At 40.1% G+C, this 25,215-nt stretch overlaps 1 protein-coding gene across 1 annotated transcript in view; it reads left to right on the top strand.

Moving 5' to 3' along the window:
* Positions 1 to 25,215, top strand: part of Myh15 (myosin heavy chain 15) — a 112,479-nt gene that overhangs the window by 42,253 nt on the left and 45,011 nt on the right. Inside the window, exons 16-28 of the mRNA XM_045148051.1 lie at positions 591 to 723; positions 3,697 to 3,764; positions 4,560 to 4,647; positions 6,484 to 6,601; positions 7,443 to 7,566; positions 8,245 to 8,381; positions 8,616 to 8,862; positions 11,639 to 11,881; positions 13,287 to 13,463; positions 16,676 to 16,821; positions 18,049 to 18,139; positions 20,226 to 20,615; positions 24,150 to 24,276. Of these exons, the coding sequence (XP_045003986.1) occupies positions 591 to 723; positions 3,697 to 3,764; positions 4,560 to 4,647; positions 6,484 to 6,601; positions 7,443 to 7,566; positions 8,245 to 8,381; positions 8,616 to 8,862; positions 11,639 to 11,881; positions 13,287 to 13,463; positions 16,676 to 16,821; positions 18,049 to 18,139; positions 20,226 to 20,615; positions 24,150 to 24,276 (2,089 nt within the window). The remainder of the gene's footprint in view (positions 1 to 590; positions 724 to 3,696; positions 3,765 to 4,559; positions 4,648 to 6,483; positions 6,602 to 7,442; positions 7,567 to 8,244; positions 8,382 to 8,615; positions 8,863 to 11,638; positions 11,882 to 13,286; positions 13,464 to 16,675; positions 16,822 to 18,048; positions 18,140 to 20,225; positions 20,616 to 24,149; positions 24,277 to 25,215) is intronic.

The raw sequence follows: 25,215 nt of genomic DNA, 5'->3' as shown, positions 1-25,215 counted from the left end.
TGACCTGGATTTCACTATGTCGTCTCAGGGTGGCCTCAAACTCACGGCAATCCTCCTACCTCTGTCTCCCGAGTGCTGGGATTAAAGGCATTTGCCACCATGCCTGGCTCTTTTTCTTTTTTTATTTAGTGTGTGTGTGTGTGTGTGTGTGTGCATTCAGGCACACACAAGTGGAGGTCAGAGGGCAAATTCAACTCAGCTGCCTACGAGCTTGGGCTTCTTCCTGCTCTTTTCCCACTATTTCAGGTGCATCAGGATCACAGGCTAATGCATCGCTCTCCATCTAGCTCTAAGTGGGCCCATGGGAATTGAACCCGGGATGGCAGGCTCTGTAAGCAAGCAGCTTTTTAATTGCTGAGCAATCTCCCTAGCTCCTGCTTTCCTTCCTTTTGAAGTTGGTAAAATTTGAAAATCTCTTTGGGCTGTGAAATGGACTTCTTAGGCATTATTTGGAATTGTTACATCAGACTAATTTAAAACTATAAGGACCCAGATAATTTTATTTTATTTTTTCAAGTAGCGCACAATTTTCTTCATTAATTCATACGTTTTTCTCATCATGCTACCTGAAATTCATGTTCTTTTCAAAGGTTCCTTATAACATCTGTGGTTGGCTTGGAAAGAACAAAGACCTTCTTAATGAAACAGTGGTGGCGCTATTTCAGAGGTCTTCCAGTAGACTCTTGGCAAGTCTTTTTGAAAACTACACCAGTGCTGATAGTGGTGAGTGAATAGTCCTTAGGTTTTCAGCTTCGGAATGTAACTGGAAGGTGATTTTTTAAAAAAATATTTATTTGGGCTGGAGAGATGGCTTAGCGGTTAAGCACTCACCTGTGAAGCCTAAGGACCCCGGTTCGAGGCTCGGTTCCCCAGGACCCACGTTAGCCAGATGCACAAGGGACACATGCGTCTGGAGTTTGTTTGCAGAGGCTGGAAGCCCTGGGGCACCCATTCTCTCTCTCAATCCCTCTATCTGTCTTTCTCTGTGTCTCTGTCACTCTCAAATAAATAAATAAATAAAAATATTAAAAATATATATATATATTTATTTATTTGAGAGCAAGAGTGAGAGCGAAAGTGCGTGTGTGTGTGTGTGTGTGTGTGAGAGAGAGAGAGAGAGAGAGAGAGAGAGAGGGAAAGAATGGGCACACCAGGGCTTCCAGCTGCTGCAAACAAACTCCAGAAGCATGTGCCATCTTATGCATCTGGCTTCCGTGGGTTCTGGCGAATCGAACCTGGGTCCTTTGGCGTTACAGGCAAATGCCTTTATGACTAAGTCATCTCTCCAGCTTGGCAATTATGTTTTTACGAAAGTCTTTTCTTGTTTGCTGTGGCTTTAGTTTCTGCTTCTGTGGTCTGAATTGGCCCCTCGTCTTCTTGTGCTTAGGGTGAGGGTCTTCAGAGATGTGCACGACAGCGCACTGAGGGCTTCTATCTGGCCTACTCACGTCTGCTAGACCTACAGACAAATGAAATCTAACAAACATGTTTGTTTTGTTTTTACTATTTTATTTACTTATTTATTTGAGAGAGAGAGAGAGAGAGAGAGAGAGAGAGGGAGATCCAGATAGAGAAAGAGAGAGGATGGGTGCACCAGGGCCTCCAGGGCTGCAAATGAACTCCAGATGCATGCACCAGCTTGTGCAACTAGCTTATGTAGGTCCTGGGGAATTGAACCTGGGTCCTTTGGCTTTGCAGGCAAGCACCTTAGCCACTAAACCATCTTTCCAGCCCCTAACACACATATTTTGATGAATGATTTAGGGACAATGATAATCCTGAAATATTCAGGAACTAGAAAAGTTGGCCTGTCGTGGACTCTTCAGTGCATGCTAATGTAACCTAGGAGCATGCCTGAAATCCTCCGGGCCTGTCTCAAGACAAGACAGACAAAGGAAAGTGATGGCATTTGAGTTTTTGCTAATCTACAGGTGGTGTAGCAGCCTGGTACCATTTTTATTTTATTGCATTTTTATTAAAGACAGAGTCTTGCTATGGTACCAAGACTAGCCACAAGCTCCCCATCCTCATGCATTAGCCTCCCAAACAGCCGACCACAGCCAGACAGTACTGGGCCCATCATCTGCTGCATCTACTAAGATGTTTCTGAGGAGTCTGTGAGGTCATGGCCACACGAGCTTATAAATTCTAGTGGATTAACTATCTGATCACATATCAAAGGATCAAAGAGTGGTTTGATCAGAGAATTAGGTAGTAATTCGGCTGCTTTCTCTTCAGAGTGTATGTTTTGTTCTATGTACCTGTAAGGGAAAAATTATGTAGAATGTGTCTCTCTCTCTCTCTCTTTGTAATTCTAGTAGCCTTTCTTGTAAATACCGGTCTAAATTTCTAATTCACCCAGCTATCAAATTGCCCACAATAATCACACTTAATCCTGAGAAATGTAAGCACTTTGAGCCACAGCTTAAATTGCGAAAATAATTCAATGCAAATGAGTTTTACTCCTTATTCAAGGCTGGAGAAAATGTGCAGAGGTCAAGTGATCCAGGTAGAGGACCTGGGCCTCTCAAATGAACACTCGTGTTTTAATCTCATGACATCTGCCTCTACACGGTTACTGGTCAGACCCAGAAAATATTTCAGTTTTCTGTGCTCCAGATGGCCTGTAGATTTTGCTGTTGCTATTGTTGTACATCTTAGTGAATTTGAATTGCACAAATCTTTGCAAGAATTTGATTTTACATTGGTTCTTTTGCTTCAAAAATAGGAAAGTGAAGAATAGACTTACATTTTAACAAGCCATGAAATTACATGAATATTTCCAGAAACAGTCAATGTAGAGAAACTAAAAAGAGGAACATAATGGACTGGGGGATCACTTGGTTTGTAAAATACTTACTTTTCAGGCATGAGGACCTGAGTTTGAACTCTGGAACTTATGTAAAAAACAGTCAGACATGGTGATAGGTACTTTCAATCCCAGAACAGCAGACATGGAGATTGGAGGCCTCTAGGGCTTACTGGCCACTCAATCTAACATACTTGACAAACTACCAGCTAGGGAGAAACCCTGTCTCTTAAAATGATGAGTGGTGCCTGAGGAATGATATCTAAGGTTGTCTTCTGGCCTCAACAGGTACCCACACATATGTGCACATGTATGCACAAAACATGAACACATATACACACATGAAGAATGTGAAGTCACCAGTGTTATCATTGTTGTGTACATCTTCCAGGAGTTTTTATTTACAGTCCCTCTAATTTAACTGTGCCTGAAAACATGCATATACATTCAGGACCATAACACACAATATACAAAATACTGATTGTTAACCTACTTTCTCCTGTGAAGTAAATCTGTGAAAACTTTCCATAGTAGTTATCTGGATCTGCACAATCCATTTTAAAACTTAAACTTTTTATTGGATGAGTATTTCTTCATAGCGTAAATATCCAAATCCTCTTAATGGACATTTCTTAATATAATTTTTGCTTAAATTTTTCTCAATGACCAAATAATGCTTGACTGTATATCGTTAGTTTTCTAATTATATCTTTAAGGAGAAGTCCAATAGGCATTTTGTGTTAAAGGACATAAACCTTTTCAAGGCTTTTGGGAGATGTTGGCATTCTGTTTTAGAACTTTGGTGAGTTTATTTTTTTTTATCAACAAAGTCTAACAACATGGTTAAAAAGAGTTTTTAAGATGTTTTCTTCTTTTTTCTTTTTAAGCTATACAATTTGGGGACAAGAAACACAAGAAAGGTGCCTCGCTGCCGTCGATTACATCTCTGCATAAAGTAACTTTAGTTGTATCTACTGATTTCTTAACTGCTACAGTCTGCTCAGCCCATTGCTTGTTTGAAGTTTTTTATTTCTAATAACAGTAAAGTATCTGGGTAGCCAAATGCGAAATCTTTAGTATTTTGAAGAGCATTAGAAGACACTGTTGGCGCCTCAGCTAGGTTCCCATCTTCCCATTGAAGTGAATACTGGCTCATAATGCCTCCCCCTCACCAGAGTCACCCTGGCCAGAGGGGAAGCTGAGCTGCCTCCTCGTGCTCCTCTCCAGATGTGACCCTTGCTTGCCTTGCCTCAAAGGGAACCCAGTGTGTGGCTACCGGGGCATTTGTGCTCACAAATCCTATAGGGACCCTGGTAGAGCTGCATCACTGTCCTTGCCTTTTCCTTCCCCCTTCTACCCTGACACTCTCACTTTTAAACTAGATCTTTCTAACCAAAATCCCAGCTGAAGATTATGATTCTAAAGAATCTGACCTAAGATAATGGTTTTCTACCACTAGAAAAGTATTTATTTGTTAAGGCAGTTTACTGCTTAGACATAGCTATTGTGTACAAATTAAAAACAGGTAGAAGTGATTCATTACGAAGCTATGACCACCCAGTAACTTTGTCCTACTGTAGGAAATAAATGAGGATGTGTGTTTGGAGAGCAGGCAGCAATACGGATTTCATCATTTCACTGTTGATGTGCATGTTAGGTATCAGAATAAGTTGATAGACTAGAAACTTTTCTGCGGTTATTTTTTTTGACTAGGAAAGTGATTTTGTGTCCATTGTGGTCTTCTTTTAAGGAAAACCTAAATGCATTGATGGCTACTTTGAAATCAACAGCACCTCACTTTGTAAGATGTATAAATCCCAATGCGAACAAAATGCCAGGTAAGAACTAAATACCTTTGAGATTCCCACTGGGAAATATGTTTCCTTTCATCTGTGCTGGCTGTCTTCTAGAGAACTATTTACTAATTCCTCTGTACAAGATTTCACAAGGCAGACTCAACTGAAATATGTCCTAGTTCCCTGGGTAACTTTCCTGAGGCAATGGATTTGAAGATTTCCAGCCATATCTTTGGGTGACTTAACTGTTTTAGAGCTAATAGTTTGAGGCTGCTATCCTCAAAGAAATGCATGTGACAAGCACTTGGGTCTTCAGAGCATTAACCAACTTTGTAATATGTAGCCAGCCATATGGTCCTGGCTATGGTTTGTGTGCTCCTACAATATCCTGAGTTTTTACTAATATTCAATAATTAATATCTGAATCTGATGCCCTACTTAAGGGAAGTGTGATGCTCAAGCAATGATGCTTTAATTGAAAAATTTACCATGAAACATTTCATGTTAATTCATGTCCACATCTACAATATACATACACTACTTTTTTGCTTCATTGCTTCTCATTAGTTGGGTTTTGGGGGCTTTTTGTGGTCATAAGGATAGAACACAGGGAGTCACCATGTGCTAGGCAAGGGGGCTACTACTGAGCTACATTCCCAGTCACCAGCGTGGTTTCTGAACGCTGCTAAGGACACTGCTTCACTGTTGGGCGGAAGGTGGTTAGCTGCCTGTGTGTTCTGGAGTCATTCTGTTACCTGTCTGGTCTCTTTCATGGAGTTAGTGCCAGTTTCACCATCTTTTCTACAAAAGCTTCATGAAATAATCATAATAACTCTTCGTATTTTCTTACTGAGTGGCTTTGGTCTTAAGGTACCAGAGGATGCTTCTTTCCCCCTCTTGAGATCAATCATCAGTGTTTTTTTGTTTTGTTTTGTTTTGCCATGAGATGAATTGGCGTATGACTCAGCTTACCTTTGTGATCCAAGACACAGTCACAGTTGGGCTTTTGTGTGAGGAGTGCTACATGGCTTCTTCCAGAGGACTTGGAAAGTCAGGTGTATTGGCTCCTAGGGAGCGTTTTCAAAGTCTTCTAGAGATTGCAGCTGACAGTGATAGTGGGGCTGTTTTTGGTGATCAAAAGGAGACAGAAGATAAGTACACTACATGATAAAGCTTAGGAACTGGCAAACCAGCAAGGGAAGAAGTAAGACCAGGAGATAGCAAAGTCCTTTCTAAGCCCAATTTTTTGGTTGTGCTCATTTTCCCTTTTTTTTTTTTTAATACTCCCACTTTTTATAGTCCTGTCCTCTCCTACTTGGAAATGGAAATTTGCTTTTGCGTTCTGATCATCTACCCTAGCTGTTTTATGATTGACAAATACATATAATGCCAGCAACTTACAGTCTAACAAAACATGTGATCTTTTAATTTATATACCAGAAGTATTTGCCTATAAAGTCTTATCTGACTTCTGTAGGGATTGTTCTATGTTAAAATAACTCTAGATAAATCATATTTGTAGACTCCTTTCTCACAGAGTCAGTTCCATGAGTACTACCTGATCAGACATAAGTGAACTCTGTAAACTATCAGGTGAAGCACAGCAAATTCAAATGATGTATTTTATTTTATTTATCTATTTTCGCTTTCTGAGGTAGGGTCTCACTGTAGCCTAGGCTGGCCTGGTATTCATTATGTAGTCTTAGGCTGGCCTTGAACTCGCAGCAATCCTCCTACTTCTGCTTCCTTAGTGCTGGGATTCAAGGTGTTCTCGGTTCAAGTGCTTGACTTGTAAACCCTAGGTGCAGTAGCGAGGGTGCTGTCTGGGGTGATCATTGCTTGGGATAAGCTCGGGGTGAGTCTGTCCATGTCTTCCAGGTGTTATGGACCCTCTCCTGGTTCTGCAGCAGCTGCGCTGTAATGGTGTCTTAGAAGGGATTAGGATAAGCCGTGAAGGTTTCCCCAATCGAATGCTGTATGATGATTTTAAACAAAGGTAAATATGTATTTTAAGCACCACAAACGTTGAGGCAGTCCATTCTGCTCTCCTCTCTTCTGAGTAATTTAGCATGCATCTTTGTGTCCTCCAGTCTACAAACGAATGTTTTTGTAGGGGTGGGATAGATTATGACAGTTTTACTATTTTCTCTTGAATTCATTAGCTATGTAGGTGTAATAATGTTAAATCTCTGATAATGGATGACAGACTCATATCTAGAAGAAACATGTGTGGAGGAAAGATATAGAGTCTGAATCTAATCTCTGAAATGTTTATGCTTAGTGATAGCTTCCATAGAACCAGGACACTGCTTCCTAGCAAGTGTGTGAAAGAAAGAATTCTGGCATTGCATGATTATTAGGAGGCAAAAGAAATATCTTTTCTTTATATTTCTTGAACTATGAATGTGTAAATAATTGTTCATCAGCCAGTTTGAGCCAAGTATGGCAGAGCAGAAAGAATAGCTGTCTAGGAATTAAAAGATATGTTTCTAATACTCTATCAACTCAACATTAGGGGGAAAAATATTTGCAAAAGTCAATTACTGTCCCTGCTTTTCAGTTTCTTCGTCCACATGATAGAAATATGCTTTTCTAGCACTTTCCCTCCAACCCCGCCCCCTTCCTAGTCATTAGACAGTCAAATGAGGTTGACCTCTGACATACTTAAGAAAATACAAGCTAACCAATGGAACTGATCGTTGCCTGCATTCTCATTATTGTTAACAAGAGTTCTGTGAAAATTGAACAGATAGGTGATGTCTGCATCAGCTTTTGCCTCGCTTGCCCAGATTAATCTTCATTGAATCATGTGATACTCTGACCGTGTTTCAAATTAGGTACTGCGTTCTACACCCCAGGATCTTGTCAAAGTGCAGGTGTGTCAGCAGCAGAGCAGCTGTTGAGGAAGCGCTTGTCTTTCTGGAGGTAGACAATACCAAGTACCAGCTGGGGATGACTCAGGTGAGCTGGAGGTTTCCAAGAAGGCATGCGAAGTAGACTGGGGGAGGGATGAGGGGGACTTAAAATATTAACAAACACCTAATCACAAGAAATTCTTCGCTTTTGTGAGAGCTCAGTTCAGTGAATAAATATCAGTGCTTCTTGAGAAAGAAAAACATTTATATTGTTTCTTTCTTTCTTGATTTCACGGCTGAGTGTCAAGTGCACGTCTGTCATGTGTAAGGTCCTAGTTCCACACTCAGTAGTCAAGTGCATGTTGTACATGACAGACGTGCACTTGACTACTGAGTGCGTGACTTAGGACCTTACACATGGCAGACATGCACTTGACTACTGAGTGTGGAACTTAGAAAGAATGTCAGAGCCACATGTTGGGTCATGATATGCAGAGACATTTATCGTACCAATAACTGTGGGCTAACTCCACAATGCACGACCCATATATATCAACAAGGAGGGGCCATTGGGGAGGGGGTAGGTCATGGATGAGCCTAATAATGGTACCAAACTACCTGTACTTGCTGAATAGAAAACTAACTAAAAAAATTAAAAAAAAAAAAGAAAGAACCTGGAAATAAACTGGTTCCAAAGAATCCTTCAGTTGTTTAAATGGGTCATTCAAAAAACACTGTTGAATTCATTTGTTTAGTGAAACTCTTTATAATTTATTTTCTTTAGGTATTTTTTAAAGTTAACTTTCTGGCCCAGTTGGAAGAAAGAAGAGATGAGAGAGTATCTAAGGTCCTCATATTGTTCCAAGCCAGAGCACGAGGCAAGCTGATGCGTATTACATTCCAGAAGATTCTACAGAAAAGGTATCATATCACTACCCTCCTCTTCCACAGCTGGAGTGATTTATGTCTCAACCCATGTGGATTTATTTCATTTGTTACATGAGTTCTGCTGCAGAGCTGCCTTCTCTGTTTTGTCGGAGTCTAGAGCATGTTTTACCATGTTACACAGAAAAAGAGTGTGGTTATTAATGATATTTGTCATGTAAATGCTTTTTTATAGTCTGGGTTAACTTTTTTTTTTCACTCTCAATTTAGAGATGCACTTCTTTTGATCCAAGGGAACATAAGAGCTTTCATGGCTATAAAGAATTGGCCCTGGATGGGGCTCTTTCTCAAGATCAAGCCCTTTATTAAGTCTGGAGGGGACACAGGTGGACGGAAGGAAGAGTATGAGCAGCTGCAGAAAGCCTTGGAGAAGTCAGAGTCTCAGAGGGAGGAACTGCAAGCCGGGCAGGTATCCCTTCTCCAAGAAAAGAAAGACCTGCTTTTCCAGCTGCAGACTGTGAGTAGCTCACCACTGGTTCGTATATCCAGATGCTAACCATATCCACTTGTTTCACAAGCACTGATGAATTGAAAAAAGAAATTAAGTAGCAGAAACAGGAAGTAAGTTTTTGAGTACCATACATTTTCATTAAACACAAACAATGGAAGCACATGATAAGACATCCTGTTTCACATATTGGCAGGATGTTTTAGAAAAAGAGGTACATAATGGGTATTCAGTGTATAATCTCACCATCAACTGTCACGGGGCCAGGAAGCTGTGGGTCTTTTTGCTTTGTTTTGAGCCAGTCTCACTCTGTAACCCAGGCTGGCCTACAGCTCACAGCGGAGCACAGCCTGCCTTTGAGCCAACGGCAACCGCCCTGCCTTGGCTCCTCATTGCTGGGATTCCAGGCATCACACCACCGCTGGATGAAGCTCTGCATCTTAACCGAGAGTCACTCATTAGCTAGTCAGCAGACAGGGTTTTAATGGGTCCTGAGAAGGCTTTCCTGAGAGCCTCATGATATTTCAGTATGACCTTATGTGTATTTCCTGATTTTTGTCTTCCTATTTCTCCCTTAGTCCAAATAATTACTGATTGCTTGAGTTCTTTAAGGAGCATTTCTCAGTCTCTTTTTTTGTACCTAGCACACTTGCAAAACATTGAAAATGAAAGAAAAATATGCCCAAATCCCCATAATCCTGGCAGTGTCTGGGTTAAGAAGCATTGTTTCAATCTCACTGAAAACATAAAAGTTACCATTTTTAGAATGGGACAAATTATTGAGGTTTGGGCTGTGTTATTTGCCAATGTTCTCAGGTGGCCATATTTTATATAACATCCTATACATAAGCTTACATTCCTGAAACATATTTAGCAGAGCAGCTGTTCTGGCTAGAACTTTAGTGAATATAAGCCTCACCTGGGATTCTTATTAATATATCAATTTCTAGTTCCCATTCCAATCCCACTTCAAAATCCATACTGTAGAAACAACGTAACATATTTTTGCTTCAGAAAGAGGCCATTTCAGCTCTCAACATCCCTTTTAGAGTTGGATACTGGTCTCTAAAACCCAAAGTGATATGGGAGAAGAACCCAACTGGTACACTAAAAGGTTGGATTTAAAGGCCATCACAGATGACAGAAGAACTACATGGAAGAAAATTTTAGAGCAGCACTTAATGTCTGAATTGAATTCACAGTGTAATAGCTAATTAAATGTTGACACATCTATGAAACATTTTATAGTCATTCATTCCTAAAAGTCCATGACCTGCTCAAACTTTCAACAGCATTAATTTAATGAAGGGCTCAGAAATGGCCAGTTGGACCACCCTCCCTGCTCAGTGCTGGGTGGCGGGTCCCGGCACTGCATACATGCACGACGAGATGCAACAAAGCGCTGTCCTGTATGTGAACGTGGGATTGCAAGATCAAATGTTCCAAGTGGTCTCCAAATCACAGAAGCTTCTCAGATTTGCATGGATTCTTCCTGAATCCATTGACATTTCTTTTCAAGTCAGCCTTTCACTTCGGCTCTTCAGTTAAACTGCCATTTTGGCTAGGGTAGATATGATGTCTAGAGACAGAAGATGAGGACTATGCTGGTCATACACTTTTGCTTTAGCAAAATACCTGAGATAATTAACCTATGAGACAAAAGTTTAATATTATCCCACAGTTTTAGTGTTTCCATTTAACAATTAGGAGACCCCGTTGCATTTTAGCTTCTGCTCAGGAGTTTGGAGGACAGTGTCAGGGAACTCGTGGTACAACAAAATCCTCACTTTCTGGCAGTGAAGCAAAATACAAAGGTGAGGTGTGAGGCTCCAGTCACCTTCACTGGCGTGGCCCCGTTGGCCTAAAGGCCTTTCACAAATCCCTATGTACTAAAGGTTCTACTATCCCCAACATTACTACCCTGTGGATCAAATCTTTAACACAAGAGTCTCTGAGAGAAGTGCAAGATCCAAACTAAAGCAAAGATGTCTATGAAGTTATGTTGCAATGAGACCTGCATTACTAAGAACTTGTTTACAAAGAAAAGTAATTAGTTTATATTTAAGGAAGACATATTAGAGGGGTTCAGAATTATAAAATGTGATCTGTAGAAAAATGCCCCTTCATTTTGTACCTGATCTATAAGAAGAACAATGAGAAACTCAAGTGAGAAATGTAGGGGCAGAGCTTGTGAAAGGAGGACCCGTGGTCTGTGTGTATAACTTGTAGAATTTGCTACTGGAAGAACCCTTGAGGCCAAAAACATACTTAGAAATAATGAGGAAATTTTAGTAATTTATAAGTAACCTTATGAGTTCTAAACTTAGCTTATGTATAAAATACATAGCTCAGCTATTTATTAGAAATAAACTACTTCAGGGCATTTAAAATACTTTTACAAATGTTATATTGTCTGAGGAAATACTGTCTTAAATTATGGTAAATTATGATATTTTAAGTATTTCATAAAAACTATCTTTCCACATTAGTTTTTTGAGTTTTAGAAGCATGTTAACTCTCTTAGGTAGCCTAAGAGTATTCTATTAAAAGAGGCTATCTAATCTATAAAATGGACCTGGAAGATCAAAAGCACTTCCAGCCACACACATCTCTTCTGTTTCTCAAGCAGGATCAGGGAATATTATTTCAGCTGCCTGGGAAAGGTAGGGTGAAAGTCCTGGACAGAGGGCAGCAATTATCTCCTCTCTATGTGTTAAGCAGCGTCTTTTCTCAGTTGATAAATCATCTGCAGCTGTTGGCAACGATATTCTCCTTATCATGGCAGAAGGGAGAGGCCCTGGCCAATGCTGAAGCGCAGTGTGGGTCACTGAAGAAATCTAATGCCCAGCTGGAGGCCAGAGTGAAGGAGCTGTCTGGGCGGGTAGGGGAAGAAGAGGAGAGATGTTCTGAGCTGACCGCCAGGGGGCGGAAAGTGGAAGATGAATGTTCTGAGTTGAAGAAAGAAATTGATGACTTGGAAACAATATTGGCGAAGTCAGAAAAGGAAAAACATGTAGCACAGCACAAGGTATGTGTTTTTTTTTAAACAGTTTTATTTTCAAGGAGAGAAAGAGAGAGAGAGAGAGAGAGAGAGAGAGAGAGAGAGAGAGAGAGAGAGAGAGAGAGAGAATGGATATGCCAGGGCCTCTTGCCGCTGCAAAAAACAAAACAGAACAAAAACTCCTGGTGCATGTACCACTTTGTGCATCTGGCCTTATAATATGTACTTGAGAATCAAATCCAGGGCCATCGAGCTTTTCAAGATAGCACCTTTAGCTGCTGAGCTCAAGGTTGTTTCCTCTCTCAAATTAGGCTGTGGTATCAGAGGTGCGTTGTTCATTAACTAACACTGTGGTCTAAAACCTGCCAGTGATGTGAGCCAGAGTGAATATATAGTCAAGTGTCTGAGAAACTGTGTGCTCCTAATTCAAATTTGTTTGTATGTATGAAATGCTAGTCTATATATGATCCATTTTAATTGGCTTTATTTCCATAGTATCTGAAATGTAATAGATCAAAATGGTTTTGTTGGTCCTCTAAGCATCTGTTTTAGAAGGAGAATAGACATGATGTCCTTGGCTGAAAAGGGATTTGGGGTGTGTCTGATTCCCCAACTCTGCTGATGATGTAGAATTTGGCCTGAAAATCATCTCTCTAATTCTAGTGAAAGACTTTGGAATCTTGTGAGAGCTGTGGGTTTCAATTTATACATCGACACGTGTTGACATTAGTGAGGAGTCTGAATAGAACATTTGATAAATGGCTAATCTCCAAAATGAAACTGTAGTTTGACAGATGACTGAATAGGAGCTCAAGCATCCTTGCTTCTCTTCCATGAGAGGATTACGGGACTGACAGCCAGCCCCCTTCCACTTCTGCATGTGCTATCTGCCAGAATCCTGCTTTAACTGCTCTCCTCATATTAGGAATGCAGACACAGCACGATCAGTATATGCCCCTATCCTCAAAACTGAGTTAAATTACCTTTCTTGGCATTATTACTATAGAACAATGAGCCTTATTGTCCAGAATATTCCAATTCCTAAATATGGCAGATGATTGATGATGATGATGTGGATGATGATTATTTTGGTTCTTTGAGGTAGGGTCTTGCTTGAGCCCAGGCTGACCTGGAATTCAATGTGTAGTCTGAGGATGGCCTCAAACTCATGGCGATCCTCCTACCTCTGCTTCCACAGTGCTGGGTGTAAAGGAGTGTACCACCATGCCTGGCTTGATTGATTATTTTTAAGGAAGCTAAATGAACTGATAGTTTTGGCTAGCAGGTCAGGAGTTTGAATAACTGTCTGTTGGTGATGTTAGTTACCTCACAGGTATCTGATCTGTGAACGAGAACACATCTATGTCACTTAGTGTCATGTACAACTATAAGTGGTGGCTCTAATGAAATAGTCCTTGTCTTCCTGCTGCAGGTGAAGACCTTGGCTGAGGAGGTGGACTTTCTAAACAAGGACATTAGTAAACTTAATAGAGCAATGAAGGCTCTGCAGGAGACCCACCAGCAGACCCAGGAGAACTTGCATACAGAGGAGGATAAATTCAGCAACCTGAGCAAAGAAAATCAGAAACTGGGGCAGCAAGTTGACGCAGTATGTAGCAATGGCTTCAGCCAGTTGGAAGTCTATTGTCATGCATGCATACCTCTAGTTTTTATTTACTGAGTTCATCTTATGAAAATTTTAGGAAAACTCTGCAGTAGGATATGCCCCTCTTAGGATTCGGTGATAGAGAGGCTGTTTGTAACATACACATGAACAACACAGTGTCACTGAGGGTCAACACATGTCAGTGCGTGTCTCATACACTCCTGGGCAGAGAGAATGAAACTTGAGAGGCTGAGTACACAGCGCAGTCTGAGTGACTCACCTTCTGTACATAGTGGAGTCTGAGTGACTATCCTGTACACAGCAGAGTCTGAGTGACTAACCTTCTGTACACAGCGGAGTCTGAGTGACTAGCCTTTTGCTGTAGCTTCCACAGAACTTTCATCTTCCCCACACATATGCTGGTGATCTGCTTGACTGTGGTAGTGAGGGGTTGATTTGTTAAAGAGCACATTGTCTCCTCCACAATGCTGAGATATAGTTAAAGATAAATAAGGACTTGGAGAGAAGAGGGCAGATTAGAAGCCTCCCAATGAAAAGTAGTGAAAGAAGATAATCAAGATCATATACAGTCAGGTGTTTCCTGAAAAACACAAGATTAATAAGTGAATTTACTAAACCAAGTGTGATGTATCAGGGGAAGCATGTGAGAGCTGCTGTGAATTGATAGCAGCGTGTGTCTGGTAGAACCAAGTGGCTCCAATGAGCACAGTGCAAACTACTGAGGAATGTTGCTTCTCATACTTTCCAGGTTTACAGGATCATAATAAACCGAAGCAGTGCATGAGGATTGGTTGAGTTTTGCAAGAACCACTAGGCAGTGTCTCACAACCTCTCTCCTGCACACAGGAGCACTAGGAACTGTGTGTCTGGGACTGTATGTGAAGGCAAGGGCCCCCACTCATACCTCCCCAACACTGTGTTGAACTGAACCAAGCAAACAGTGCATGAAAGAGAACTGACTCAACTCAGCATCGCAATGACCTCTGATGAAAGTGAGTTAGATGAAACCCCAGACAAAGAACCCAACAGAATGATTATATGTTCAAAGAAACCAAATAGGAAAACAATAATAACAACATACACACAATTACTAGATATTATATAGCTTTCAATAAAGAGATAGAATAGTGGGAAAAAAACCTAAAATACTGAAAATTAAAAAAAAATAAGTAAAATAACAACAACAGCAACAAAAAACTTCATGAAAATTCTTACCAAAAGAGTAAGAAGAAAACAGAATACTCAAGTTAAATGATAAAGTGGAGGAACCTGAACATTCCAACAAAGCCAGAGAAAAGTTAGCAGGAAGGCATGCGTGGGACATTCAAGATGTATCAAACACTATGAAAAGACAAAATCTAATGATTCTAGCCATAGAAGAAGTAAAATTTCAGTCTAAAAGCATACAGATATTTTCAGCAAAATCATAGAAGGAAATCTCCCAAAATTAGGGAAAGCAATGTTAACCAGCTACAGGATGAGAACGCCAAACAGCCAAGACCAGGAAGGGATTTCCCCTTGTCACATTACAATTAAACTTCTATATGTACAGAACAAGGAAGGTATATTTATGGCAGCAAGGAAGAAGCACAGTTACTTACAAAGGCAGGCCCAGAGAAGAGCAGCTGATTTCTCAATAGACACTTCAAAAGCCATGGGAGTTTAGAATGATATTTTTCAAATTCTTAAGGAAGAAAACTGAAAACCAGAGCATTATACCCCCCAAAAACCTGTCTGTCTTAATAGGAGGGGGAAGAAAAAAAAAAAACTTTCCATGATAAAAACAGGCTGAAGGAATTCATGATCACTAAGCATGCTTTCCAGAAGATACTTGAAGCAATCCTTCAAAGTGAAGAAAAAGATAAACACGTCAATGAAGACAGTGGAAAGAAGAAACCATGCTCAAATAATAATTAAGCAAGAAAGGAGTAGAAAAACACCAACATCAACATTTGGAACATCAACAAAATGACCAGAATTAGCACACATCTTTCCATAACTGTGGATATAAATGGTCTCAATTCTCCAATCAAAAGACACGGACTAGCATTCTTCTCTTTGTGGCCTTCAAGAAGCATTCCTTATCATAAAAGACAGACACTATGTTAGGGCACAAGGACGTAAAACAGTGTTTCAAGACAATGGAACTATTTAGAAAAAAACAACAGATAAACTTACTTTACTCTGATTTTGAGAATAATCACTCAAGAGGATATTTTAATTCTAAACATCTATGAACCAAACATGAGTGCATCCCAAATACCCCTCATGTAAGGTCGCCCAATCCCTTTCATCGGGGCTCAATCCTCTTGACCTGTGTCAACAGGCCATACTTCCTACTCCTGTCATTTTGGGAGTTAAGATTTCAACACACAAAATTCTGGCAGACAGGAACACTCATTCTATAATACCTTGAGCTAATCTACTTTTAGCTTTTTACATATATACCTTCCAGAAAGATCCCCAAGCATAATTCGAATTTAATGTCTTTTTTCTTATTATAACAAATTTCTGAAAAGTAAACCTATCAATAAAAAATATTCTAACTGTCACTTAGCTTCCCCCTTAACCAATCTCTATCACTGTTACCAACATAAATCCAGAGACAACTGGAATGTTCTGATAATCTTGGTGGAATACCAGACTATGACCAAACGGTGTGGTCTTGAAGAAGCTGTAAAGTGTGGAAAGGGAGCATAGAATTGTGCCACGTTTGAAAAAGGAGTTGTCAAATATTCATGGTTTATTACATGGAGACAGATTGCTTTATGTAGCTTATAGAACACAGCTTGCTTGACCTTGCGTGTGGAATTTACAGAGAACATTTTTCCCATATATATATAAAACACTACTGAGTGAATGGATTTAACCACCCATGAAATGAGCTGCCATGTGAAGAAGTGAGCTCCCCCCACTGGAAAGTGATCAAACAGGTGCCAGATGGCCACTTACTATTGGTTGCCTCTCTGGGACAGATCTCAGAGTCTATAACCTCTAGAATTTCTATCCACTACTGATTTCTAAATTTTACTATTAAACTATTGAAGCATGCAATATTTATTTTAAAGTGTCTCTGGTTATCATTTAAAGAATCTGTTATTGTATTTTTGCTTTTCATGAAAGTGGTGAATATGGGCACTTGTAGTAAAGTAGAAACTCTACTTATTTGGTTAAGTAATTTTCCCTTTTGTCAGCTGGAAGGTGCCCTTGAACGGGAGAGGAAAGCCAGACTGAAGTGTGAGAGAGAAAAGCACAGACTGGAGGGCGATTTAAAGAAGAACCAGGAAAGTGCAGAGGACCTGGAGAGGAGCCAGCAGCAGCTAGCCGAGCAGCTGAGGAAGTGAGCTCCTTTCTGTTGTCAGGACGTTCGTGACGCTCCTAGTATTGGGATCTAATATTGGGAGCTCTCTGGTTTCATTTGTTTTCAGGTCTCCAGGCCAGATTCTAGAGACCTCAGGCAATGACAACAAATTTAGGAAACTGGATTTTTTTTTTCTTTGATAGATTTTATTATGAGGTTGCCAACACATAGTAAATATATAATGTAGAGTAACTGAGAAAGTCTCTGCCTAGCAGATGAGAAGAAAAGGTGTAAGGCATATCAGAAGCCATTATTTTGAATTGGAGGATATAAAAATGGTCCATTTATTTTATTATAACAAAGAAAACACAATCTTGATCTTGATATGAATTCCAAAGTATCCTGTGATCACTTAAATAGCATTTGTTAGATACACCTTCATTAGTATTATGTACAAGATATATATTTTTGGTTAAAAATTACTATATAAACATTATGTCTTAAAATTTAAACTCTTAAAATCTTGAAAATGGTAACAATTAGGGAAACTTTCAGTTCATTTGGATTCCTTACCACAAAACCCCGAGGGGAAAATAACTCTCTCTTTTTTTTAGTTTTATTAGCTAATATTTTCTCACTTCATCCCTTTTGTCTTCTCTTTACTAGGATTTTTGGTAGCACTTAAGAATTTAGATTATATCAAATAATAGGAGACAATGAGCATCTTTGAGTTTATTGTTTTTCATATGTTTATTGGTGTAATATATGTTCTTAGTAAGGCTTGGCTAATGGTCTATGGAGAAGTTACGGCACTTTGCACGTATTTGGAAAAGATGAAAGCGGTACCCTGTGAGGCACTAGAATGATCGATTGAGAAAATGATGACACAGTTCCCTGCGAATTCAGTGTTGAAAACTGCAAAGCGCCAGCAAAGTGAAGATGACTTCCTTGTCCTCGTAGACCGCAGTTCAGAGTTTCAACCTTTTAGAAATGTTTATTTTAAAAAAAGGACAACTTTATTGTAAAACCTTTACTCTAAATGGGCGTACTCATAACACATTATAAATTATTTTGTATCAGTGAATGACAGGATAAAGTAAAGAAACAGGGAAAAAATAGGAATTATGTCATAGCTAAGAAGACTTCCGAGGTAGATGTAAAGGCTGAATTTTTACAACAAGAATTCATGTGCTATTCTATAATTTAAAATATTTAAATAAAATTCTATTGTTCTGAACACTTCCCTTGTCACATTTTTCCTAATAGGAAAGAATTAGAAGTAAGTCAGATGAATTCAAAGGTGGAGACAGAGAAAAGCCTGGTGGGTCAGCTGCAGAAGATGGTTCAAGAGCTTCAGGTAACCAGTTACCTGGTCGCTATTGTACCCAGATGTAGATCCACAAGGAGAGAGTCTTGTCTCTGTAACAAAGCCTCTGACAACATATCCACGTTCTTCGTCAACTGTAGACGAGGGAGCAGAGAGAAACACTCCAGACGGTAAACTGCATTTCACAAATGCAGCCCTATGAAAATTACTTCTTCATGAAGATAGTAATAAGTAGCTAATTTAAATGTAGTTACATGCTTTCTGTGAATCAGGCATTGTGCTAAAGTCCTGAATATGTAAATACTTTTTAAAACTCATGAATCCTCATAACCTTCAAGCTGATATTATTAAGGGCAGCATACATTTAAGGTAGAAGCAAAGTACCAAAAGTACCAACAATGGCTTCCCTTATTGTTAGCATTTTAATTCTCTGTCATAAGAAGGTAATTGTGCTGAAAATCACTAGCATGTATAACTATTTCTAAACCCAAAACACGATTTGATAGTGGATAGCAATTTATCAGTTTTAGAATCAGTGGCTATTTTATACTATATATCACCATGCTCTAAGTAAGGTATAAAGCAATTCCATTCACAGATGTACGAAGACGTGTTTATGTGCGTCTGGATAGGTGTTGTCCCCTGGACCTAAATATCTCCACAATGTAGCCAGGATTTAAAATACTCTGGAACTTTTTTTTTTTTTTTTTTTTTGGTCAGGGTCTCTCTCTAAGCCAGCTGATCTAGAACTTACTCTTGTAGCTCAGGCTGGTCTCAAACTCATGGTGACACTACTACCTTAATGCTGGAATTAAAGGTGTGAGCCTCATGTCTAGTTTTGGACCCTGTTTTAGATATTTCTGTAATGTCTTAAGCCCCATAAGAAAACGAGTCCCATTGCTTCATAAATATGCTTTAGTTTTAGAATTAACGTTAGCCAAGTGTCATACTTACTAGGCTTATCTTACAGTGAACTAGGCTTTATCTAAAATAAAATAAAAATTTCAATTTGTCCAAAATATTTTTTACCTTAATGAGTTACAAATGTTATTTCAATTATTTCTCTAAAAAGCTATTATTTTAAATAAATAGATTGGAGCCACTGATTTTTAGGGGGATCACATTTACTTGTAGGCAGAAATTGAAATGTGCTACATTTCATCTAAAAAACTGGCAGAGCACTTAGTTGGTATGACCTAGATATTAGCTTTCTCACATCCAGGCACTAACCAGGTATCATGCTGCTTAGCTTCTGAGGTCAGGCATGTTCAAAGTAGAAGGGCCACAGCCCATATTAGTTTTATTTAATGGAAAGGGAAATGTTTTCTCAAGTAGAGTGTATAGTTTTTTTCTTCCATAGCCTAATCTGTGGGCCTAAGTAGTTACGATGATGTTAATGAACATCACTGACTTCCTTGGATTCTGATATGATGACAAGATTTGTAGAGCTCTTCCTTTCTGCACAGCAATGGCTGCAGCGACTACCATTTCTTATCACTTCCTTCCTGTTTGCTACTACGCCCGGCTGCAGTGGTATTAGATGACTGCTCTTTCTGGTGGCCCTCGCTGATCCATCTTTTCTATTTTGTTAGTGTAACTATACTACTTGGGAAGCTCCTGTATACTAAGAGAGCACGGTTTTTGGAAGTATGTGTACAGTTGAATTGATGCTCATTTTATTGTTCGGACTTGTGGGGAGCCCTCCATAGTTGACAGTGTCACTAAACAAACTCCACATGAGAAGGATTTTGTAGACCCAATTTATGATGCTATATTTTCATAAGTTCTCCTTAATTTTTTCTTGTGATATGAAAGAGGCTCCTATTATTTTGGGTAGTGATCCTTGCTAAGGGTCTTTCTCTATGTGTATGATTTAACAATGTTGTCTGTCATTAAGGGCTGGGAGATATGGAAAACCTCAAAGTTGTAATTATACTTCTTGGTTTGAGGAAAATAAGTTAATGTCTGGGTGTTCTCATTTCTTTAGTTATAAATTAGGAACTAAAAAGTCATGTGAGTTTTCTTGGTTCTGAGAAAAGAGTGAATCTAATAAACATCTTAAATGTAGAATGTGTTACAGATAATTATTACCAGTAACAATTCTCTACTGCTACAGACTCATATAAGACACTTGAAAGAGGAACTGGAAACCGAAAAGACCACTCGAGCCAAGGTGGAAAGAGAGAAAGCTGTCCTCACCCGAGACCTGGAAGACTTGAATGAGAGACTGGAGGAGGCGGGGGGGAGCAGCTTGGCTCAGCTGGAGATAACTAAAAACCAGGAGGAAAGATTTCAGAAGCTTCGGAGAGTCATGGAGGAGGCTACCCTGCACTTCGAGGCAACTTCTGCCTCTTCCATAAAGAGATACGCAGACAGCCTGGCTGAGCTTGAGGGCCAGGTAGAAAACCTGCGGCAGGTCAAGCAGACCCTGGAACAAGACAAGGGTGACTTGCAGCTACAAGTGAATGACCTGCAGATGCATGTTGAGCAGATGTCCAGAGCTAAGGTAGATGCCCCAAAGCCCCCTTGTACACTTCTCAACACGGAGTAGGAGAGGAGGGCAGAGAAAACGCAGATGCTTGCTGATGGCATCTCTAATTTTTTTCTTACACTATTGTAGAGATTGAACCTAGGTCCCCTCCCATGTGATGTAAGCATTCTGCCAATGAACTACGTTAAGTGCCTAGCTCTCTGGGTAGTTTTATAAAATTTTGAGACTGGGTATCACACTGAAATTGAACTCATTCTGCAGTGCAGGCAGGCCTCGAACTTGTGGTTTTCCTGCCTCTTCCTCCCGAGTTGTTGAGGTTATAGAATTGTGCCCACCAGGCCAGGCAGGAAGCTATGATTCCTATGGCAAAAACTAGGCTTAACTTCAGTGGTCATTGTTAAGGCCACAAGGTGTCTCTTGACTATGACCTGAAAGTGACTTCTGATTCTCTAAGGAGAGCACCCCTTACAGATGACCTAGTTAAGTGCCTTGCTGAGATGAGGTAACCCTTGTCTGCGTGTCCTCTGGCATCTCTTTAACCAGTCCACGCTAGAAGAAAGTTTTAGCACATGCTCCTTCTTAACAGAGCCTATTAACCTGTCCAGTGCAGGCCTTCCTGTCCACTGGTTACTGCAATAACATGGCTCATAGTAACCCAAACTTCAGGTCTAGGAGAGAGCTGATATTCAACAGAGGAAGTGGTTAGCTTCTCCAGCCTTGAGGGACAAATTTGTAGTCATCTGTAAAATACGTGACTCAAGTAAGGAAGGTTGATCTCCATTCACTTGGCAGAAAATATGTGAAATATCTTCATTCAAATACATAGCAACTGCTTTCAAAGTCTCCGTTGAATAGAAAGAAACCATCACCCTGTATCTTTCTTTCTAGGTGATTAAAGTCTCAGTGCATGAACTTTGAAGGGACACATGTGAGATAGCACTCTCTCATGTTCCTGATTGTCCTTCTCCCAAGCAAAATACTTTCATTTCATCCAAATAGCCCTAAAATATGAACTTGCATTCTAGCAGTGACTCAAATATCTGAAGTCCAGATTCTCATATACATCAGATGTAAGGGGAGACAAACTATAATTCATCCTGAGGTAGCCTCCCTTTCTAGTTGAGAGCTGAGAAAATCAACTAAATTTTGTACTTTCAAAATACTATGAGACAGGCATAGAATAAACATTTGCATTCTAGTTCAGTCCAGTTCCTTATGGTTCTTCCTTGTGATGGTGTAAATAAATGAGATAGAAAAAAATGAAGGCATTATCTATATTGCTCTTGAAGAATGGTGTGCTATGAACACTCCTTTTGATTCCAAAAGTGGGAAATAGGAGAGAAGAAAGATAAGACAGGTCCAAAGTCAGTCCAAAGAAGAATAAAGAAAATATTAAATCTTTAAAGTTGGAAATGTGTGTGGATATATGTACATATGTATATATTATATTATGTATATTACATATGTATAAAATACATATAAATGTATATATATAATCACCTATTCGTTATTTTAATTCCCACATCATGTCTTTGTGTTCCCAGATTTTATTGATGTTATTCTTTCAACAATCAGTAAGTCTTCCTTTTCACAACTATAGTGCATGTGAAATCAAGCCCATCACTTTCACCCCAGGCAAGGCTAGTGTTTCCTTCTGGTGTTTCCACAACCTGGCAGCTGGCTCTTCCCATCACTCAGGCTCTAGCCCAAGTTACTTGTCTCATTTCATATTCTTTGTTTGTCAGTCATTATGTGCAGCAGGCAAAATCTCCACTGTCTTCCCGCTTTCTTCTCTCCTTCCCGCATAGGGCCCTTGTTACTTTCAAGTTGAACTATTGTGGTTTCCCAACTTAGCACCACTATCTTTCAGCATTCGTTGTTCCAATCCATCTTATCTAATACCAGGTTACTTCTTCTAAAGCAGGGCCACATTAATTTATGTCCCTGGTTGCCAATGAATTCCAAACTCCTGCTTTCCAGTTAACCTAGAGACTGTGATCAGGTTCAACCTATCTTGGTTACCAGTTTTAGATCTCATTGTTTTGATTTGTGAAACTTCCTTTCAGCCAAATTAAAAATGTTGACTTTCATCAAATATCCATTTGTCCATCAATGCATCTTTTCCAATTCTTTTTTCTAGGATGTTCAGTTTCTACTTTTTAAAAAATATTTTTATTTATTTTTTCATTTGCAAGCAGAGAGAGAGAGAGAGAGAGAGAGAGAGAGAGAGAGAAGAAAAGCAGAGAGAGGGAATGGGTGCTGTAGAGCCTCCAGCTACTGCAAACAGTTCCAGATACATGTGCCGCTTTGTGTATCTGGTTTTATGTGAGAACTGGAGAACTGAACTCATATTGTTAGGCTTTGCAGGCAAGCACCTTAACTATTGAGACACCTCTCCAGCCCTATAATAATAATTTTACCTATTCTTGAATCTTTTTTCTTTAATTTTTTTACTTTAAAAAGTATTTTCTTCTTTTTCTTCTTCTTCCTTTTTTTTTTTTTTTTGAGAGAGAGAGAGAGAGAGAGAGAAAGGAGGGCAGATTGCAAGAAAGAGAATGCGTGTGCCAGACCCTCCTCCTGCTGCAAAGGAACTCCAGTCACATGTGCCACTCTGTGCAGCTTGCTTATGTTGGTACCAGGGAATTGGACCTGGGGCTTCAGGCTTCACAGGCAATTGCCTTAACCACTAAGCCACCTCTCTAGCCGTTTTCCTTTAATTTCTTTTCTTTTTGCAGTATCTCTGGGATCTTTCTTGCACTGTAAAGTTCTATGGGCTTTTAACTTGGCTTAAGTGAAATGTGGAAACTTGGTCTCATGGTGCTCATCTTCACAGTGCCTTATCCAATCTGCACAGTGGCTAGCATTAACATCCGCACATGCCTCTTGTCCAGTGCAACAAAATTAAGTGTATTCTCATGGCTGAACACATTCTTCTGCTACCTTAGGATATTTTTAGCAGATAAAATGGGTTGTGTTTATTCTCAGAGGCACATATGTCCTGCCGGACTTGTGTTTGCATTGTCGATTTCATCGTTTCCTAAGTCATATTGGTAAGAATGCCTCCTACGATGAGTGGCTGCTGCTCTCACAACGCATAACCCCAACCCCACAGTGAATATCAGCAACCCCCCACAAAGGAGGGTCCTCAGTGGAGTGGGGACAGGGAGGAGGGAAATGACGGTACCAACACATGACGTGTCCATACCAAGTATATGCTTAATAAAAAATAAAAAGTTCAACTTATGAAAATAATACCTGTTTCGATACGTTGGAAGCTAAGGCATTTTCAAGAGCATATTATTCTGATGGAGAAGCCCAAAGATATTTAGAAGTGATAGGAAATCTCATAATTATTTTGATTGTTGTAAATTCCCATACCCCCATTGACTATTTCTTCAGTTCTAAGATGTGGCTTCAGCAATCTGGGTATGATCTTCACTCCAGAAAACCGCATACAGGTCGGTGAGCCATGCGTCACCACCTTCTTTCTGCAGCTGCGTTAGCGTGGATTCTATCAGCCGCAGCTCACCCTTCTTTCGTAACTTCCAGGTGGGTGCTGAGAAGCTGTGTAGTCTGTATGAAAGGCGCTTGAGCGAAGCAAACACTAAGCTGGATGAGGTGACCCAGTTGGCAAACGACCTGACAGTGCAGCAGACAAAACTACAGAGAGAAGGTGGTAGGTAGATGTGCTGCGTCCCTTTTGAGTACCCCTCCGTCCCCAGAGCCTCCAGCAGCTCACCTGAGGCCACTACCCTTGAGCTGGGTGGGTATAAAAGACTCTGGGGGAGGAATGTACTCTGAGTTACCTGTGTTCAAAGAAATGCTTGCCTGTGAAAGCCAACTTCTCTGCTGCTTTGTGGGGTTCTTGCAAGAAGAAAAGCAGTATGCAGTTGGCAGAGAACTTCTGCAGATCCGAGATGATAAAGGCTGTGCACACCACCTACTAGGTATAATTCTTATTATGACTTCTGCATCACTGAATTGTTTTTAATAATTTGTAGACCTGAACCCATGCCATTTTTTTTTTTTGGATATAGAATCCTTTATTGATGAAGCTGCCTTTTGCTGAATGAAGAGAGCAGTTTTATGTTATAAACCTGACTTTGTGAGTGCAGAAGTAACACTTTTTAAATGAATATTCCTAAAACAGACTGTTTCTTAGCCATAATGGAATTATTTGGCTCCTCTGTACCCCATTCATGGGGACTTCACAATCATAGGACTCAGGCAGGTACAGAGCGGGGCAGACCACCACTCCCAAGGTCATGGTGACCTCAGTAGGTCTCTAGGCCAGTAGGTTTTTGTCAGAACAGCCTACATTTATTTAACTAGCTGGTTCTACAGCTAAGCTCACTGTTTTCTGACTCGGAAAGACATTAATACATTAGCAGGGCCACCAGAGAGAATCTGTATTTTTGCCATAGCAATTCTGGTCAGAGAGGAGCAAGGGGCATGAGAGGAGGAGTTTGCATCCCCACCCTCAAAACCTTCCAGCTCCTTCTGTACTAAGCTCCTGGGGGACATGCACCTCTCTGAAGCCTACACTGCAGAGCTGACAGCTTCTCTACCAGCCACACCTGCTCGAACGCAAACGCGAATTCTGTCTTCACTACAG

This window comes from Jaculus jaculus, chromosome 4 (genome assembly GCF_020740685.1).
Source record: "Jaculus jaculus isolate mJacJac1 chromosome 4, mJacJac1.mat.Y.cur, whole genome shotgun sequence".
Taxonomy (NCBI): domain Eukaryota; kingdom Metazoa; phylum Chordata; class Mammalia; order Rodentia; family Dipodidae; genus Jaculus; species Jaculus jaculus.
This window is presented reverse-complemented; position numbering and strand designations above follow the sequence as displayed.